Source organism: Chlamydotis macqueenii, chromosome 8, assembly GCF_036417535.1.
Source record: "Chlamydotis macqueenii isolate bChlMac1 chromosome 8, bChlMac1.mat, whole genome shotgun sequence".
Classification (NCBI taxonomy): domain Eukaryota; kingdom Metazoa; phylum Chordata; class Aves; order Otidiformes; family Otididae; genus Chlamydotis; species Chlamydotis macqueenii.
In genome coordinates this window covers 36,545,840-36,565,918 of record NC_141563.1, presented here as the reverse complement: position 1 = coordinate 36,565,918, position 20,079 = coordinate 36,545,840, and the positions used below count along the sequence as shown (strand labels likewise).

The 20,079-nt window shown below is 49.6% G+C and overlaps 1 protein-coding gene across 1 annotated transcript in view; it reads right to left on the bottom strand.

Annotated features, from left to right (window-relative positions):
• SGIP1 (SH3GL interacting endocytic adaptor 1) overlaps positions 1-18,741 on the bottom strand; it is a 49,749-nt gene extending 31,008 nt beyond the window's left edge. Inside the window, exons 1-3 of the mRNA XM_086753460.1 lie at positions 18,622-18,741; positions 3,431-3,494; positions 1,370-1,394 (exon numbers count right to left, since the gene is read on the bottom strand). Of these exons, the coding sequence (XP_086609586.1) occupies positions 1,370-1,394; positions 3,431-3,494; positions 18,622-18,631 (99 nt within the window). The 5' untranslated portion in view covers positions 18,632-18,741. The remainder of the gene's footprint in view (positions 1-1,369; positions 1,395-3,430; positions 3,495-18,621) is intronic.
• Positions 18,742-20,079: the final 1,338 nt, after the last annotated feature.

Below are 20,079 nucleotides of genomic sequence, written 5' to 3'. Positions count from 1 at the left end.
AAGGGTTAAGGTATCGGGTGGCTTTTAATATATATATAGATATATAGATAGATATTTTATTTCTTTTTTCTTTAAAAGACACAAAAATAAGTTACAAGGAATGAGCAAACACACTGCACAGTTTTATAAGAGAAGGAGGGCTCGGTTGTGGCTCCGTTGGGAGTAAGCGGGGTTTTTCCCGGGGTTGGGGCTCTATTCAGCAGTTGGAGGATTTGCCGTCGCACCTCCTGCGGCAAGTATTACGGTGAGAGGAAAATTTATACTAAACATCTCCATCCTCCAATTCCCCTGCCTCCAATCCACTCAGTGGCTTCGTAATACCCCCCCAAAATTGCGTTTCTGCATCCTTCAGCTTGCTGGAGCGCTGGAGACCCTGCCCTGCACCCGGCTTAAACCGCAGGGCACCCAGAAAATTGAGACTGGGAGACCAGCACCCGAGCTCAGCCCGTGGTCCCCGCACCCATGCCTGGCTGCCCACAACTTCTGCTCGTGGAGGGGACGGCTCAGGGCCGCTCCTCATTTTATTTACTTATTCCTGCTGAATAGAGCCTGGTTAAGCGCTACCTGAGCTGCAGGTTTATCTTATTTCATTTATTTATTTATTTTAATCACTATTTCTTAACAGCTAATAACAAGTGGCTAAGCCAAGGATCTTGGGTCAGATACGGAAAAAAAAAGTGATCTCCCACAAAAGGAGCAATTTGGCACCCCAATTTTTGCATGGCTTTGTAAAAGACACCCCAGCACCCCTCTCCCTGCCGAGCCTCCCGAGGGTCTCATTTTTGTTATAAGGTGAGCTACTAACGTCTGAATTTGCTTGAGAAATAACGACCAGCACAGTCCCAGTCTGAGCCCAACATACTTATTTGGAAACTTAAAAAAAATAAAAATAAATCAAATTTCTAACTGAGACGTGCTCCGCCAACTACCCACATCTAGCAGGGGCGTTTCTATCTGACACCATAGATAAAAGCAGCAATAATTAAAAAACAAGGATCTCTGGTTTTGGTTTAATATAGAAAATAAAAATAGATGTTGGAAACAGCTGTTCTGGCAATTTTCCCTTAACTCATCGCACAGCAAATCCCACCCAAGCCAATTAGCGGGAGAGGAAACGAGGATGCGGAGCCGGGGGGTTAGCAGGACACCCTGCCCACGGCGCTTATACTGTCATTTTCTTTATGTCGATTTTGTCAAAACCCTGGAATGTGTCATTACTCTGGACAGCTTCTTACCCAGATTTATTTTCTATATTAAACAGAAAGGAGGAGACGGTTCACAAGATGCTGATGGCGGCGGATGGAGGGATTCGCGTTGGCGGGGCCGCGGCAGGAGAGGGAAGCGGGGCTGGGGCCCGTGCGATACTTACGATGCCGTCCCTGTCCGGCGACCCTCTGCGAAGGAGAGAAAGAAAGAAAGGCGGGCATGTGAGCTCCCAAATTGCACCCGCGCCCGGTCCACTCGCGGGAAGGGTTTTCTTAACCCGCCTACAGCAGCAATGGTTTTCATGGGGAAATTGTCGGCAAATGTGAACTACCTGCCACACACTCCTCGTGAAACCCGTGCGACGGTCTCAGTACCGTCCCTCTCAAGTCAGATGACAAATTTTGTATTTATTGGTAAATAAAGCGCTCCTGCCAATGATTGTGCTCTCCTGGCTGAGGAGCGGGGCTGGCTCCTCCTTGCACCCATCCCATCGCCCACAGCCCTACCCTGGCCATGCATCCTCTCCGTCACACGCGCCTGCCTCCCATCTCCCTCATCTTTGATCTCTTTGCACAAAGATTCCTAAAATTCTTTGGAAGTAGCCAAGATCCCCTTAGCTTCTGCATTTCCCCAACGCTGCATGAGTGCCGGCGTAGGGGATGTCACCTCCTGCCCGGAACGGCTGCGGACACCCTTGGCTGCTGATGGTCCTTCGCCACTGCCCAGCAGCTCCAGCACATCCCGCATCTCGCCGGGAGCTGGGCAGCAGCTCCGGAGATGCCCACCACCCGGGCCAGGGGCTCTGGTGGCCCAGCCGTGGTGAGGGGTGACCGGAGGGGTCTGGGAACCCACTGTCCCTCATGGCCCTGTGCCGGCTGCTGATGGGGGATTTGGAGACCGCCCAAAGCTGCTTGAGGCCGTGACCACCACACGACCCCACACCGTGCTAATCGCTGCGACGTGCTAATTGCAGCATCTCCCCCACGGTTGCCTTTCTGCGAGCTCATTACCACCACAAACGCCCCAGCATTCGTTATCTCCGCGTGCCGCCAGCTTCCCCAGCCTCTAGGAAGAGCAGGCTGCTGCAAGTGAGTGTGGAAATCACAGCACTGGCTAAAAGCAGGACCTAGACCTGGCTCCGTTGATTTGCCACGAGCAGAAGAGGAAGATGGAAAGCGGCGCGTTTCCTGCTTGTCCTTCTGATAAATTATAAATGAAGCCGTACACAAGTGGAGCTCCTGTGTGTCTGGCAGATGGACAGCCACCATTCCCAGTGGGAAACCCCCACTCTACCAGCAGAACAACAGCTTGGTGCCTCACAGCCCTCTTTTGGGATGTGCTCCATGTTCCCCCATATTTTTGGGTCTCCTTTCATGGCAGGCAAAGCCCCACGGGTGCTGGTGCAGCTGGGCTCACCATGGCCCTGGGAGCATGGCCAGATCTCTCACTTCACATGGCCAACCTCACCAACCACCACTGAGATACAAAACGGCTCAGAAAACCAATTTTTTTTTTTTAAAAAAGAAAAAGTTAAAACCCTGTAGGGTTTCTGTTGTGTTAGACATTAAGGAGCTAGGTGACGCTGTGGGAGCAGGGCTCTACTGCCTTTGCCCCACTCCGTCCCCAGGCTCCTTTGGGACATCCCCCCAAAAAGCCACATCAGCGGCAGCCGAGAGCCATCCCCGGGTGCGCCCAGTGCCCCGGCAGCGGTTCTGCACCCGTGCACAGCATCCCCCACCAGATGCTGGGAGAACCCCTGCCAGATGTGGGGAACCAAAGGAGCGCGCATTCAGCGAGCCCCGTGCGCCCTCGCCGTCCCCAAGCACACCGCCCTTCGCTCCACAGCCAGCCTCGCTGCACGCACAGGCATCCGCTTAATTTGAATTTGCATCTAAAAAGATCTCAGCAGACGGGCAAATCAGTAGTTTGGGCAGAGATTAATCTGCTGAAACTCCCAGAGGAGTCATTTCCTTCTGATTGCCGCTAACTGGCACCATAAATCGCGAGCACACGGAGAAGCGGCTTTATCATCTCCACAGAGCAAATACCTTATTTGTTGGCTACCGGGCGTACGAGGGGAAACTGCTTAAATGTATTTGGTATGGCAAGGCTTGACCCAAGGATGAAAAACGCCTGCGATGCGCTGGCTTCCTTCCTGTCCCGGAGCGTGGGCAACAACTCCTCCCCAGCATCGTTATGTATTAATGAGGTTTCATTGACTTACGTGGAGTCAGTATCCTTTTCTTTCTTGCGTATACCAAAGGCCTTCCTTGTACGTTTTTTCAGTCCTGTGGGTGGAAGGAATACAAATAAGAATGCAATGTCCAAATAAATCCTCCAAAAGGTTCCTCGTTCCCTTGTCACCTGTAATTCATAAATAAGATTAAAAAAAAAAAAGACTCTCAAACCCAAGAAACTACCAGCAGGACTTTGCAGGTCGGGATCTCAGCATGCATGACTACGTTTCACCCTTAATATTTCTAAGCTTGCTGTCTTAATTACACACTCCTTTGCCAGGCTGCAGGTGGGTACGAATGCACGGTGGGGAAATTCCTCTTTGGTGTAAAAAAACAGTTTAAACCATGAGGCTGGGCATCTTCTGCACTGGTTCTTGAGCTGTGCAGTGCTTAAAACCACGCCTGGTACCAAGGACGCTGGAGCTGGCTGGGAAGTGGGGTGGCCAGAGAGCCCCACCAGCCAGGGAGCCCATGGAGGGGAGGAGAAGTCTGGCAGCACCCGCACCCATCTCCCTCAGCTCGGCCAAGGAGCCGCGGGCGACTGCGCTGAGGCCGGCTGTACGCAAGGAGACAGCTATGGTGTTACTTTGTGGGAAAGGTAAATACTGCTGCCAGGCTTCCTCTCCTCGTTGCGGCATGCAACGACTTCCAAAGGCGCAGATAAGGCTCGGCGGCACAAACCGGGGTTGCCACCACCACGATACAGCGCACGTGACATGCGCCGCGCCAGAAGCACAGAGCTCTGCTTGTGCCAAAACCCGCTTTGTGAAAAAATACTGTTTAGGATTCAACAAAAACCCTCTGCCTAAAGTGAAAAGCCAAGTCTCCTGCGTAGCTCCCCTGAAATCAACTCTGGACACCCCAAGAACACAGGAGCGCTCGTCTCAAGAGCTGTGTACCCTAGCAAGGTTCATTCAAGTTTTGGGAGAAACTGGATTTCCTTGGTCGGCTTCCTGCTTTAAATGTGTCTTTCAATTGAAATTGTTTTCCATTTTCCAAGAAACATCCTAATCTTCTGGACATTGACTGAAGCAGGCAACAAGCAGTACAAATGCTAGATTGCCACAGCACATCAAGAATGCTGGATTTAAATATTAGCAAAATACAAGGCTCTCAAAACCCCATGGCCAAGTGGGTTTTGGGCCAACGTAGGGCCAAGCCAACCAACCTTGGACCAAGAGAAGCTCCAGCAGGTCTCTCACAGAGCTTTTAGGTTGGACATTTACCCCATGAAACAGGTAAACCCCTGTGGGCTCATCCCACAACCTTGCATGGACAGCTTTGTTGTTACTACATCTCGCCTTCCAGCTTTCTTACGGCTTCATCAAAGCTCAAGCAAGTTATTAATAAACTGGAGAAGACTTCCATTGATCTCATCCCCTAGAATAACTTCATCCTCCAAACTCAAAGTAGAACGGGGAGGGCCGAAAACCCCAGAAATGGGTTGTTGTTTAGTCTTAACTGAAGAGCAGCCTGATTTGGCTAAATTTTGTAACGAAGCCTTCTGCTCAGTTATATAATAGGCCCACCATCTGCTTAAAAGATATTTGGGAAGTGTCAGTCTTCTCCCAAGTAACTAGCGATAAGATGAATCCAAATGGCCTCAAGTTGCGGCAGGGGAGCTTTAGGTTGGATATTAGGAAAAATTTCTTTACTGAAAGAGAGGTCAAGCATTGGAACAGGCTGCCCAGGGAAGTGGTAGAGTCACCATCCCTGGAGGTGTTCAAAGAACGTGTAGACGTGGCACTGCAGAACATAGTTTAGCAGGCATGGTGGTGGGTTGATGGTCTAGAGGTCTTAACCGTAATGACTCTATGATTAAAAATGAAAGCCTCCTTTGGAGACAGTTGTTGAGAGCTGGCAGGAGCAGGTCCCCTGCCAAACCCCACTGCCCACGCTGGGGCCAGACCCTGCCTGCGGGTCCCCTGATGGTGACACCAGAAAGGTCTGTGGTTTGGTGGGGGACACCACAGTGATTTTCCAGGTCAGCTCTGCTTTTGGGTGGCTGCAGCTCAGAGGAGCTCATGCCTCTTGAGGCCACCAGCCTTGGCCACAGAAGGACAAACACAGGAAAAGCCACTGGTCCCCCCAAGGTATGACAACTTCACATGCTCTAACTAGTCTTGATCAAGTCAAATGGCTTTGAGTGCTCTTACTCCAAGACTCAAAGTAGCCACAAGCCAAGGCTGAACTAACCACCATGTGCCAGGGATCTCATTCCAAACCCAATAACTCCCTGAATCGGGGGATTCACCTTTTGTTTACTATTATCCTTTTTTTCCTGGTCTACTTAAGAATTGGCATCTGAGAAATATGAACTAGTGTTTTTAACACCACAAAGCTTTCTGAACTTCATTCCTAAAAACAACCAACGTCTCATTTTCTACACTAAAGACTTCACATCTCTAGAAGAAAAATAGCCCTGTTCTCCTACACTCAGCCCCTCACCCTCCATCCCCAGGTGGTGGGAGCAGTTGGTGGTTCTGAACCCCCAAATATCGAGAGGGGGCCCTGGAGGAAGAGCTGCTCGCTCGGGAGGATGGGCCTCATGAAAGCAACACAGCTCTTAAAAAGGAGAAGACATCAACAAGAATGTCCTTGTCTTAAACGCTCTTTTGTGAAGACTAAAAAAAAATTATTGAAATTAGTCCAACAGCGTGTGCGAGGAGATAAACGTTATCTATCACCATGCCAGAGACTCAAGACCAAAGTACCTGCGGGGAGGGGAAGAAGAAGGAAGAAGGAGAAGTCAGGAGGAATAAGAAATAATCACCATTGGCTTCGATCTTTCTTTGGCTTGGTTGTGTGGCCTTTTTTTTTTTTTTTTTTGCACATAGCTTGGAGGCGATTTGAGCACACTAACCTGCCCGTGCTCTTACTGAATTATCTTTGCTAGGTCCAAAGACACAGCAACCTGCTGCTGTTTCATGGCCAAAGGACTTGTATTTGGTTTTGGCTTGCTTTGCTGAAAAAATAATCATCCTCCTTTGTCTCAGCAAAACAAAACAAACAAACAAAAAAAAGAGACAAGACAAAACTAGTGAATTCCAGGTCATACCCAGAGGAAAGAGTCAAACGGTAAATTAAAGTTTAAGAAGTGAGGGTCTTACCACCTCAAGCCCCACAGCAGCATCTCAACCACTCTCAGGCCAGCCCAGAAGTTTGCCCTTGTTTGATGCAGCACCAGCCTGCGCCTACTTCAGGCCCCGCTGCTGCACCAATGACATTTTTCACGTGAAAATGGGCAAGTCTGGTCCATTGGTCCAATCCTGCAAAACCAGGGATTCCCAGCTGCTTTGGCAGCAAAGTCAAGTCTCAGTAACCGCACTGCTTCATGCTATTTTTGGTTTTCCTCATCTTGCATGTAATTAAATTAATATACATCTTCATAACACTTGAAATGCTTTACCTGAACCAGCCTTTGCATGAAAGCTCACTACCTTTCAGCAGGCTCCGTAACGCAGCGAGGAGCCAAGCCCTCCGCACGCTGCCTCGATACCCTCATGAATATTTTAACTGCCTTCATTTACAAGTCTAATTGCAGAGGTTACACCAGAGTAGAGAAGGTGGATCATCAGCAAGGAGCAGTCGGGCAGCGATGGCACCGTTCGCATGCCTGGCCCTGGTCTGTGAGACCATGAGTCCTTACAAACGTGAGTCCTTCATGAAAGAAGGTCTTCTGCTGCTCGCCCGCCATGGTGTCACTGCAGGCACCAGGCTGCAGCCACAAATTTGTCACCATTAAATATCATCACAGGCAGTTAGTCACATACCATTGCCTCCACTGCCACCTGGTTTCTTTCCTAATTGAAAATGGTGCATCTCAGCCACTGCAGTAGACTAAGTTTCAGCAAAGACTCACTTTTTAACCAGCAGCACTTGTATTTCCCAATTGCGTGTCAGACTCCAGCCCAGCCAAGGCTGTGGGCTTCGCCAGGCTCCTGGTATTCACAGAATCACAGAACGGTTTGGGTTGGAAAGGACCTTAAAGCCCATCCAGTTCCAACCCCCCTGCCCTGGGCAGAGACCTCTTCCACCAGACCAGGTTGCTCAGAGCCCCGTCCAACCTGGTACTGCAAACAGCTTTGTGTTTGCTGTGGTCTCCCTCTCTTTTCCTCGTTGCTGAGGGTGTTTATTTCTGGCACTAGCCTCACTTTCTGACAACACACTCTCCAGCTCCCTGTCCCCAGCATGCGTTGTGGTTCAGTGCTCTCCTCCAGCCTCTCCTACGGGTCTGCTGAGGCCAGCCTGCTCAAGCACTTGGCTCCACCGGACAAGATGTCCCATCCTCCAGGACCATAGTTCCCAAGCAACACATGGTGAAGATACTCCTACCAATTTAACAAGAACAACAACAACAACAAAAAAAGTGCATTCCGTAGAATCATAGAATCTTTAAGGTTGGAAAAGACCTCCAAGATCATCAAGTCCAGTTGTCAACCCAACACCACCATGTCCACTAGACCATGTCCTGAAGTGCCACATCTACACGTTCTTTGAACACCTCCAGGGATGGCGACTCCACCACTCCCCTGGGCAGCCTGTTCCAGTGCCTGACCATTTCTTACAGCTCAGCTCCTGTTGTATTAAAAAAAAAAAAAAATAGAAATAACCCATAACTTCTTTCCAAAGAGGAATCTTTCCTGAGGCCAGATCAGAGTGTTTTGTTTCAAATCAACAACTAGTGCACATTCACACTGAATGAAGCTTCAATGAAGGAGGAAGGTGCCACAGGAGCGGCTCAGGGAGCAGGAACAGCCCCTGGGCTTTAACAGCCCCAGGTACGGTAGTTTTTATCTCAGGTCCCATTGATGGAAGCCACCACCCTCCAACTCAAGGAAGGGACCACCACCAAATCCTTGGAGATGGGGACAAGAGACAGCTAGCCCTCCCAGCAAGAGCACAGACCACCAGAGTGGTGCACATTTGACCTGGGAAGAAGCTTTGGATTGAAATCAGAAGGTTTACCTAGAATTGAAGATTTTTGGTGATGATAATTTTGATTGAGGTATGACTGGTGGGGGTCCAGAAACCAGCTGCACCCCAGCATAAGGACTCGAATTAGTACTCTCCCTGCACAAGCAAAGTCTATGTTGTAACCAGTCAGGAATTGTTTTTTTTTCCTGAGTATTTGCTGGAAAACCCCTTAAAAAAAAAAAAAAAAAAAAAAAAAAAAAAAAGGCTGGAGGAGTCACCCATGGGAGCTTACTTGCTCTGCCACCTCAGAATACATAAAAAGTCATTTTTAAAACAAACGGTGGACACCCCTTCTGAAGAGGCTCAGCGCTGTATGCACATCCAGCTCTGCCCAGCGGCCGCGTGATCCTGCCGTACTTAATATTTCATCCCAGGAAACTGATAGTTTCCAGTGCAAACTGTCACTAAACCACCACATTGAGCTTCACCATGGGGGGCTAACAAAGCCACCTTTGATAACGAGCTAGCCAGGCATTGAAGGTCCTTACCGCCTGCCTACGAGAATTTACTCTGCCCTGTTATGCTTCCAAGTTATTGAAAAAAAAAAAAAATTATCTGGTTAGCACAGTCCCATGGATGGGTACTACAGTCAACTCAGTTGGGAGACACTGAAGCACTAACAGTGCTCAAGAGTCTCAAACGAGACCGCAAATAAGTCTGAATAAAACAAAACATTGCAAGTTACTGCTCTGGGATCATTTTTTTCCTACAGTAGGACTGGTCATTTGTGGGTTGAGGTGCCATGCTGTTGAGTCTTGTAAATAATGCTGTTTTGGGGTGTGGTATGCACCACCTTTAACTAAGGGGTCTGGTGATGGTGCTCTTGGTTATCATCAAGGAGATCAAAGGCTTTGTGCTAAAACCAAGCCCTGCCATCAAGCGTAGAGATGCCAAAGCACGGAGGTGGCATCACACCTGGGCTCCATCCCGCTCAACACCCAGTGCTTCTGGAGCCATCCTGGACCTGGCATGCAGCCCACGAGAGAGCAGAGCAGTCAGGGCCACAGGAAAGCCGGAGGAGGAGGAGGAGGAGATGAGCACCCGCAGGAGCTTTGTCTATTCAGCACAACACCAAAACCACGTCGGGAGCGGCTGTACTGGGGTCTGAGCACCTACCCTGGGAAGGGAAACGTGGAGATGAAGGGATCCACACTCCGAGAGACAGAGGTAATGCAAGATCCTGTGGCTGATTCAGAAATCAGTCACGTTTCCCACCACGAGGATAATTAAGTCTCTCAACAGGTTGCGGTGAACTCTGCCTAAGGAGGTTTTGAATTAACATTCAACACCTTTCTAAAAAGGCATATCCTATTCCAGCTACCAGACGTGAAGGAGAACTCAGAGGAGGCCCTGAGGCCAAGTGGCCACCTCTGGGGCTGTGGCTACCGACATGTACATCCTGTCTGCTCCGGAGCAGCAAGCGTCCGTCCCCACGTACCCAGAGGGGTTTGGGCTCCCAGGACGGTCACGTCTTCCCCCTTCCTTTGGGTCTGCACCTTTCTCCCTTCACAAACCGCCCAAACGCTCATCGCAACAGTTGGACTCAGGAGTTCAAGGGGCTGGGGCTTTAACTGCAGCCCCAGCATGCAGGAATACACCCTGAGCCATGGAAATATATTTATATATTTATATTCCATATAAATATATATATATTTATATTATATTATGGAATATATATTATATTCCATATAAATATAGGCTCTTCCCATGGCAAGACCCAGCAGAAAAATTGGCATCACTGCAGCTGGGTGCAGCAAGGAGCCCAGATGTTTCCATCTCATCGCACGGATGCTCAGCAAACCCAGCTCAGAGCGAGCCCCAGCCCGAGAGCAAAGCTCAGGGACCGGCCCAGCAGCTGGAGGCTGTCCTCAAAATAAAAGGCGTCACCAGCAGGACATCAATTCATCTTTCTTCTGCAACGGAGCTGAGCATTTGAGAATTATTTAGCATCAGAAGAACGCAAATTGTTGCTCATAGGTTATTCACCAGCCTCAGTGAAGCAGCTGCAGGAATCGCTCACCACTTGCTTTCCCCAGAGATTAGATTTTTAACATTGACTTTCAGAGACCGGGTGTGCGACAACCGAGGGATGCGGGACACAAACGTCCCCACCAATATTGTCACTAAATTAAATCTGGGTACAGTTGTGGCTTTCTTTCACGGCTGGCACACACACAAAAACACCAGATGCGTTTCTAAAGGTTGCTGTGCTATTTAAGAAGTTGTCCAGGACAGGCTCTCCCTCCCAGATGACACTCAGATGTCTATTTTTAGGCAGTTTTGGTTTTCTGGGAATGGGAGACGACGACGCTCCCATGTGCCTGCCCGAGCACCAAGCATCTACCGGAGGGTGTTGGGCTGTTTGTGGGGCAGCGCTCCCCACACAGAACATCCAAGGGATGCCCACACATATTATATCCCCCATGCTGGTATTTCTTCCCGCCCCCGACATCTCCCAAAAAGATAATCCCATTGCAAACCTCTCCTTTTCTTTGCATGGCTTTGCCATCACATCTGCTCCATGGCCAACAGCAGGTCCCACCTCACAGCTCCGTTTTAAAAGGTACCTCCTTAAAACCCACTGCCTCCACACGCACCACAGATCCCCAGCAACTATTTTGAGAGTTTTCTATGAAAACCACACCAACTTCCCAGCCATACAGTTTATGCCGAGCTTAAGGACTCATTAAAACCCACCAAAACTCTTGCCTAGGCGTGACACTAAAACAGCCTTCCATCCGCCCCATGGCTTCGCCATGAAGGCCACCCAGCTGCAGCCAACGTCTGTGTGAACCCTCCATGAACTCCCATTCCCAGTTTTCCAGGTGGAGAAGAGGACACTTGGGATGGGGTTGTCACCTGCATGATGTGGGAGCCGCTTCCTTGGGGACAAGGTACAACTCCAGAGAAGAGCATCACTTGCTCTTAATTTGGTCATCCAGGAAAAAAAAAATTTTGCAATATTCACATTTGCATATGGCAAAGATTTACACCCAAAATAAACACGTGAGAAGACACTTCTTTCCAGTTCCTTTAACCATCTTCTTCCTCCCATAGGCTGCTATCGGATGAATACCTTGATTTTAAAGCAGTGATTAACCGCAGCAATAGCATAACTAAAAATAAGAGCTAGAGACCCGACCCAGAGAAAGGCTTCATTTCCAGGCAGCGATTGACAAAACCGACGGAGCTTCTTCCACCCATCTGTCTCCCCGCAGAGAAACCGCGCGGTGTGAAGGAGCTCGAGGTCCCCAGGTGAACAGAGCCAGGTAAACATGAAGGAGAAACCATCTCGTTATTAACAACTTCTATGGGCTGCTCCTGCACCGGTGCCAAAACCAGGCCAAACCCCTGCAAATCTCCAATAAATACTATTAAAAAATTAAGTCCTCCTTTGACATTTGGAAAGGCACTGGTGCCCCAGATGGGCTCACTGCCAGGTCATTTGGAGAGGGACTTTTGACAAGGGCGCGTACTGATAGGACAAGGGGTGATGGTTTTAAACTGGAGGAGGAAATTTTTTTTACTGAGAGTGGTGACACACTGGCCCAGGGTGCCCAGAGAGGCGGTGGATGCCCCATCCCTGGAAACATTCCAGACCAGGCTGGACGGGGCTCTGAGCAACCTGATCTGGTTGGGGATGTCCCTGCTCCTGGCAGGGGGTTGGACTGGGTGGGCTTTAATGATCCCTTCCCACCCGAACCATCCTGGGATTCTACGATTCTATGATACTCAAGTTTGTTTTCATTTTCAGCTGATACAAAAACTTCTCGTTAAGTCATTAAAAAAAAATCTCATAGAAGCTGATGTTTTAGACATGAGCTTGTTCTTGAAGCTGATGCTGTCTGGAACAGGAGCGGGACACGGGGTACAGCCCATCCCACCCACACCCGTCGGGCGCTAGGCGTGATGCTGGGCAGTATTTCAAGGTAAAGCATGAAACAAGCAACTACCCACTGACACTCCCGTCCTCCTTGGCTCAACCTGCCCCAAACCTCCTCACAAGATTTTTTCCACGCATCCTACACACGATGCCGTTAACCTCAAGTTGATGTTTTAAATTCCCTGCAACTCGTAGGTGGAGAATTTTGAGATTTTTTTTTTTCTCTCAATAGATCTCCTGAAAAAAAAACAAAACAAAACAAACCACCAAACAAAAAAACACACACAAAAAAGGAATAATTGAGATGCAGAGATAGACATACCGATGTCAGGAATGCTTTTCCGAGGCTGGGATGGGTACGGAACGGCTCCCGGATAACACAGGCTGCAAAGTATGACTTCCCAGTCCTCGTACCTCACTGCTTCCAAACAACATCACCATTGTCAGCACCGGTCTGGTGTAAATAGGGACGTGGTAGGGAATTTCCCCTTCCCACCTCTGCGGTGAAGCCCGCCGGCGCGCAGGGGAGGAGATGGGGGTTTGTAGGACGGGGCAGGAGCTCCGTGCCTGTTCCCGAAGGATGGCCCCGAAATACCATGCCTCCAGTGCCCAGGAAAGCTGCGCTGACACCAGCATCTGCCTGGTGACCACCTAAGAACTTAAAAGCCACCTAAAACTAAAGTGAAAATTAAAATAAAACGTTCTATGAGGCTTGTAAGTGCAAAAAACCCCAGTAGCTGTAACCACTGCAAGGCTTGCTCCTCTTCCATTCAGAGGAAGCAGACAAAGCAAAAAACCTTCGAAAGCCCCAGGAAACATCAGCCTGCAACTGAATTTCTACTAAAAACAAAAAGCTGAGGCTGCTGAATAGCTGGCAGGGTCGTACAAAGCGTAGCCCTGTTTGCCGTGTTGCATGCGAACGACGCGCTTCGCTAAAAACCGAACCGCGCATCAGCCAGGTGTTTGCCTTTTTCTTACTGAACCCGTAGAAACTCAAGTGTAACGTCTTCTTGAAGTAAGAGAAACCAAGAAGTGGCTATCCTGGACCAGCACAAAGCGGGAACGCTACCACACACAAGCTTTGCTTGCAACCCATGCGTGAACACAACCAGCATCACACCCTCATCGGCTTTCCAAGGGCAGATGGATCTTGGCTTTGAAAGCCAAACTAAGTAGACCAAGCTTTGGGCATGAAAATAGTTTAAGGTTGCTGGTTTGGGGAGGAGCTCTGCCTTCCTCTCCTTTCCACTTTCCCCTCTATGTTGCCCCCTCTCTCAGATCCCAGTGGTGGGTTGGGATGCACTGGGTAAATCCCATTTTACACCACCTGCAGCTTCGCAGCCTCAACACCAGCATTTAGGGAACAGTATTTCCACACACAACCATATTTTTCCACCTTTAGCCACTTAAGACCCTGTGATGAAGACTGAAGAATAGAAATCTCATTTAACCTGTGTTTTTTTTTTTTTTGTTCTAAACAGTCCTTAAACTTTAAATGAGGCCAATGAATTGCACAGAAAGTTTCTGCCTTGGTAGAAAAATCCCAATTGTTGTGTTTGGGCACCAGTTTGAGACGCCCAAGGAGATGCTTTGAACTGGGGCTCTCTCCAAGGAGGCGTTTGTCAGACCTGCATCACATGCAGTTGTTGAGTTTTGCCATGTTTTCTACACTTCCTGCCCTCCCAAAAAACCCTCTGTTTGGGTTTTGCTTCAACTACTACATCCCATTGATCATTTTAGGTGCAAGGGAGATGTCAGGCTTTGCTGCCTGGCTCGTATTTTGGTTTAAATCCTCAATGCCACTACTTCAGCCCCCACGCTGGCACCACATAGGTTTTAACTGGCGAGTACCACCAGCCCCAGTCCAAAGCATCTCCCAGATTCCCAGGGTTTGGGAGGCACCTCTTGCTCGGTGGTTGTTGGTTTTGAGCTGGAGCCGTTTGTCCTTTTGGAGGACAAATTTGTTTTTTTTTTTGGAGGAACACACTGCCAGTGGACTACAGCTGGAAAAACCCAAACCAGCTCAGTGGGAAGGGTTTGAATGTCCATAAAAAAGGATTCCCCCCCCAACACCCCCCCCCCACCATAGACCAGAGGTTGCTACTGCAACCTGTTCAGCTGAGCAGGTTCAATCCACATTGATGGGGATGTTCTTCAGGTCCAGTTTTGCCAGCCCAGCTCCAACCCAGAGTGCACAAGACATTGCTGGAAGCACCACGACACAGCGTGGGGGCACGTCACTGTCCCCTGAGCAGCTCTGGGCTGGACACACTGGCTGCAGCCCCTGCTTTTGAACCCACAAAACCAAGAGCTAAAGAGCTCCTTGCCGTTTTTGTTGCAAGCACTGTGCTTACCAAGCCTCGATTTTCACATGCCTTGTCCACAGCAACTCAAAATCTCAGTCTTCCCGTGCAGGACAGCTTTCCAAACACATCCCAAAAGCCTTTATGCACATCTTTGAATCTGAGAAGCGGTGAAATGTCCTAATTTAGTGTTCTGGGCCTCATGTATCTTCTGGGATGGTTTTGCCATCCATACCTGAATTTATGTTAATTGCCTGCTATTGGCTTTCTCCAATAAAAACCAAATATTTTTACCGGGTCATTTCCTTGCCGTGTCACACAGCCAACGCTAAGCGCATTTAAATACACCATTTACTGAAACAAGACCACTAAAACATAACAAAGCCAATTTTCTTGCCTAATTAAGAAAAATGCTTTTCTACACGCCAGTAGATGCTGCTGGCGCCAGTACTACCTGTTCAGCAAGATGAAAACCTACGGCCTGGAGACCGCCACTGCTAAAAGAGGATGCAAGAAAGTTTTTGCCATTTTGGATGTGACCAGTCATCCATGGAAGGTCCCAGAGTGACCAAGCTCCCCAGAGTGCAAAGAAAGCCAGGAGAAGAGAGTTAGAGAAATTTCCACTCTGGGAAAACTTCTCCCCAGAAAACATCTGGTTTGGGCTCTGGAAAAACGTAGGTACCACCTCCTGCAGAAGAAGAAATGACCTTCTCTAACATAAGCATGGCTGCTCCCATCAGCCACGCGCTCATCTAATCTTTCTGAACATCACCGAGCTTCTAGCTTGAGTGACGTGTAGCCACAGTGATTTCAAAACTTAATTAAGCTGTACAAAATACCTTCAGCGTGCTGGAGGTGCAACAGATGGATGAGAGAGATGAGATAAACTTGTTCTTGTGCACGGATGTTTACCTCAATGACACACCCAGTGCATTTCCAAGTACTGGTGAGCTATTTCACAATCAAAGGGCAGATCCAAAGACCTCTCACATCTACAGCCACACCTGCAGAGACCTTCCCAGCACCCGGTGGGACCTTTCCAGTAGTTTGGGGCCCAGATCTAGTGCTGACACACAACACGGGGTTGCTGCAAGTTGTTTTTGTCAGTTCAAAGCTGGGGGATTTCAGCCCCCATCCCCAACACCTACTTTCCATCTGTGTGAGCGAGGCCAAGCGGAGCACACCGAGCAACAGAAACACACATGCATGCTGCGACCCGCCATGCTCTGGAGGTGGAGGATCATCCACTTCTGGTGGTCCAGGCACCATGCGTGTTGGGTGGCCACGTTGGACGGGGCTCTGAGCAACCTGGTCTGGTTGGAGATGTCTCTGCTCCTTGCAGGGGGGTTGGACTGGGTGGGCTTCAAGGTCCCTTCCAACCCAAACCCTTCCATGGTTCTGTGTTCAGCTCTCCTCCCAGCCAGGGCTAGTTTCTTGAAACAATGTCCACATTTAGTTTACTTAGATGTTATTGTGATTTTCAGGCATACAGCCAAAAAAAAAAAGCACACTTTTTCTCCCCATCTACCAGAAGAATGAGAAAATATTCCATATGGGGTTAGAACAAAACCAGTACAAATTGCACGTCTTGCATCATTCCCAAGGAGCCAAATTCTCTTGTTTCCAAAGAAGAGGATCCAAAAACATCAACTGAGACAGGTCCATCCCGCTGGCCCCGTGCTCTGCACCGGGCAGCCACAGCCCAGCTTCTCCCCAAGCTCCACCCTCAGCTTCCGGCAATGTCCAACATCTTGGTAAGATAAATGGTTTAAATAATTGTAATAAAACCCCTTTAACATGGTTACCACAGGGAACTATAGGTATTTTGTGCCAGTTTAACCGTTTCAGATCAAATTCAGCTATAAGCACACTCAAAATCATTCTTATATTAAAATAAAGCATCTCCGCAAGGCGTTAGGAGGATAACGGTCACAAGAGTTGCACTCTTCCGCAAACAGAGCCAGTTTCCAACTGTTTAAAAATTCATCAAAAGCAGTAATTATTTCTTCTAATTTTCTGGCGTCCCTTCTAGGTTCCTGTATGGATTAGCTGGTTGAGGAGCAACCTTAGGCAGTTTAATAAGTCACAGAAAACGGGGAAACTTTTTGTGTCTAGTATATTTTTAAAAAAATTTTAAATGCAAGACTGGTTCATGAAAAGCAATTCCCCAACTGACCTCCCCGGTGCGGGGCAGGATGTCCCCTTGCCTGGGCCACAGTGGCCGAGACTCCCACACAACAGCACACCACGGGCATCTCGCACGCAAGGCAAAAATCCTCAAGGAAAACCAAAACAAGCCCCCAAAGAACCAAAAAACCCAACGGCCTTCCCCACAACCGGCCTCAAAACCAGTTAACAACCCCAAGCAAGAACCGCAGCAAGCCAACATCAATTTATCTACAGTAGTTCCTCCACAAACGTAGGTGCTCTTGAGAGAAACCGCATGGTCAACGGCATCTTCTCCAAAATGTCCTGTTCTTGCACGGGCTGTGTGCCTGGTTCCCTGTGTGCCACGCATGTCAGCATGGCGGGATGAGTTTGATGGCATGGTCTAAAATTAAGTCTTTTTGCTCGCGACTTTATCATCACTATCGGAGGAGACACCGAAGGCGTTTCTTGATATCAAAGGACACCACCACCATTCCCTTAACAGCAAGGAATCAAAAAACGCAACAAGAAGCCATTCCTGTGGGTTCCCACATGGCCGCTGCAGCACCCCAATGTCCAATTTTAGGCAAATATTTTAAGTCAATACAAGACATCTCGGTTCCACGGGGCCCGACGCCTTTCTAGGTTAATTTGGGCAGGGCAGCAGGCCGTGATTCGCAGGGACACGGCGAGAGGCAGCCTGATTTCTGCCTGTCATCTCAGGGAAGGCCGGGCAGCTGCCTGGTTAGCATGCCGGCAGCGCCGCGAGCCCGGTGCTGGATGCGGCTCCGCGCAGCCCTCGCTGGGCTGAGGCCTCCTGCCTTGGCCAACGGGCCACAAAAAAAACCAAACACCAAAAAAAAAAAAAACCACCACAAAAAAAGAAACCCCACAAAAAAACGAAAAAAAACCCAAACCCTAAACCCACAGAATATTTTTATCTGATTGGCCCTGGAGTACCTATTCTGTTAAAAAAAAAAAAAAATAATAATGGAAGTCTTCCTTTCCCTGCATCTGACTCCAGAAGGCATTTAAAAAAATGAATTTAAAAAAAAAAAACAAACCAAGAGCTTGAGACAAATGACATAGGTTAGAATTTCTTCACGAAATGCCCAGGGGCTTTTCCCACACATGATCGGCCGCACCGCCTCACGGCGCTCCCTGAAGTGCCTTACGCCCGGAGCCCATATTTCCTTCTCTCCTTTCCCGTTCCAGCAAGCCTCAATCCAACGTCCCCCCCTCCTCATCCTCACAGCCTGCGTCTTCAAACCAGCGACACGACACGGCAAAAAAATTACCTTGCAGTTCAAATCCCCTGTTTCCCAGGGAAAAGACGCTCATCCGTACAGCCGCGCTGTAAAACCCCGGAATCCCATCCATCACCGACCGGCTCCACAGCCCCCGCTCCGTGCCCGCAGATAACGCGCAAATCCATCCTCCGTGCATTGCGCTGGGCTGAGAAAGTGGATTTTCCAGGCAGAGGATAAAATAACGCTTAAGGGACCTTAATGCCGACCGAGCGAGCCACGCCGGCTGCCGCCTCGCCGGCCAGAGGAACCAGCGGCTCTGCCGGTTATTGGGGCGCTCGCGTCCCCCCACCTGCCGACGCAGAGCTGGGGATGGAATCGGGAATAATGCGATGGGCTGGATATTCTATCACCATCCGCCGGCTTGCCGGCAGGGAGCTTGGGTTCGGTGGGGATTAGGGGGAGGGGAAGATGTTATTTTTATTATTATTCTTTTATTTCTTTCAAAAAAAAAAAAAAGGAAAGGATTCCCACACGCAGGTTCAGCGCATCCTCCTTCCTCCACCATCGCTTTTAAAACTCTAGCGAGCCAGAAAGACACCGCTCGGATCGTCACCTACCTTCCATCATGGTGGCAGAATTGCATTCCTCAATTTCCAAGGAGCCTGAAAAAATACAGGAGAATACGATCCCAGTTACCAGACGCTTCACGGAAGCCCTTCAATCAAACGCCTCCAATCCCCGGCTGGCTTAGCTGCCAGAATAAAAAGGAGAAAAAAAAAAAAAAAAAAAAGAAAAAAAAAAAGAAGGTGCTGAGGCTAAGGGCAGGCCATGGATGCTGCTGTGCCTGTATCACCTCCAGGATCACCAGAGGATGCTCGGAGAAAGGGAGGACGAGCCGTGCTCAGCGCCGGCACGGCCAGTCCCTCCCGCCCCGCACCTCGTCACATGCGTGCTCGCTCCCGACACAACCCCCTCCCTGGGAACACACCAACCTATTTCCCTTTTTTTTCCCCCCCCTCTCTTTTCTTCTCCCCCCCCCCCCCTCACTTTCACCAAAAGCATAACCCCTCTTCGTACCTCGTGACGCACTTCCCCTCCCTCTAATCCTATCGCGGCGGCGGGGCGAGCCAGATTAATTACCGGACGCTGTCAGATTAGGAGCGTGCAGGGAGACCGGCTGGGAAAGGGGGGAAAAAAATAAAAATAAAAATAAAAAAAAAAAACCAACCCAGCCAGGATAAGGCAGCGGAGCTCGCTCCGGTAGCAAGCTTCGGCGCGCAGAAGGGCTGCGAGCTCGGGCGCGCATCCGCGGGCGCCGGGCCCTCCTCGCCGCTCCCGCAGCCATTCAAGAGAGAAATCCATCGGGCTGACGTCACACCGCCGGCAATTAGCCCCGACAGGATGATGCGGGAGAAATTTCTTCCCCCCTCCCCACCCCGACCGCCTGGGAATTAATTTTGTGTGAAGAGCGGCCGACGCATCGCCGGAACGGGGAACAAAAGAGGCTGGGGGCTGCAAGAGGTGACCCCCAGCCTCTGCCCGGGACCCCCCCCATCTCCCGTCACCATCTGGTGCCATCGCTGCCCCACGAGATGCCGGATGCTCCGAGTCTGTCCCGGCAAACCACCACGCTCCCCCCCCATTTCTGTCCACTGGCTGCGGCATCCACCCCCCCCGGCACAGAGCCTGGCCCCAGCCAGACCCTCAGCCGCGTGCGGGACCCTCGCCGGCTGGAAAACTGTTCCTCAGAGCTGCTGCAAGTGCTCGGAGCTTGGCTGGAGGTGACCGGCAACGCCAGCGTAGGAGTTACGTGGGACGCTGCTACGATTGTCCCAGTAAATATGTCAGGTGCAAAATTGGTTCTGGCAGAATTGTCTCAAAAAGTTTGGTTATATTGGTTTTATATTATATATTTATATTTAGTTATATTTATATTGGGGCTGAGAAGCCCCGCTTCTCAGGACTTCACCCTGCTCACAAGCAGGGAGAGCAATACCTGCATTGTGTTCCTATTAAAAAAACCAACCAAACAAACAAAAAATAACGTTTTCCCCACTAAAAACACTATTTTTCCC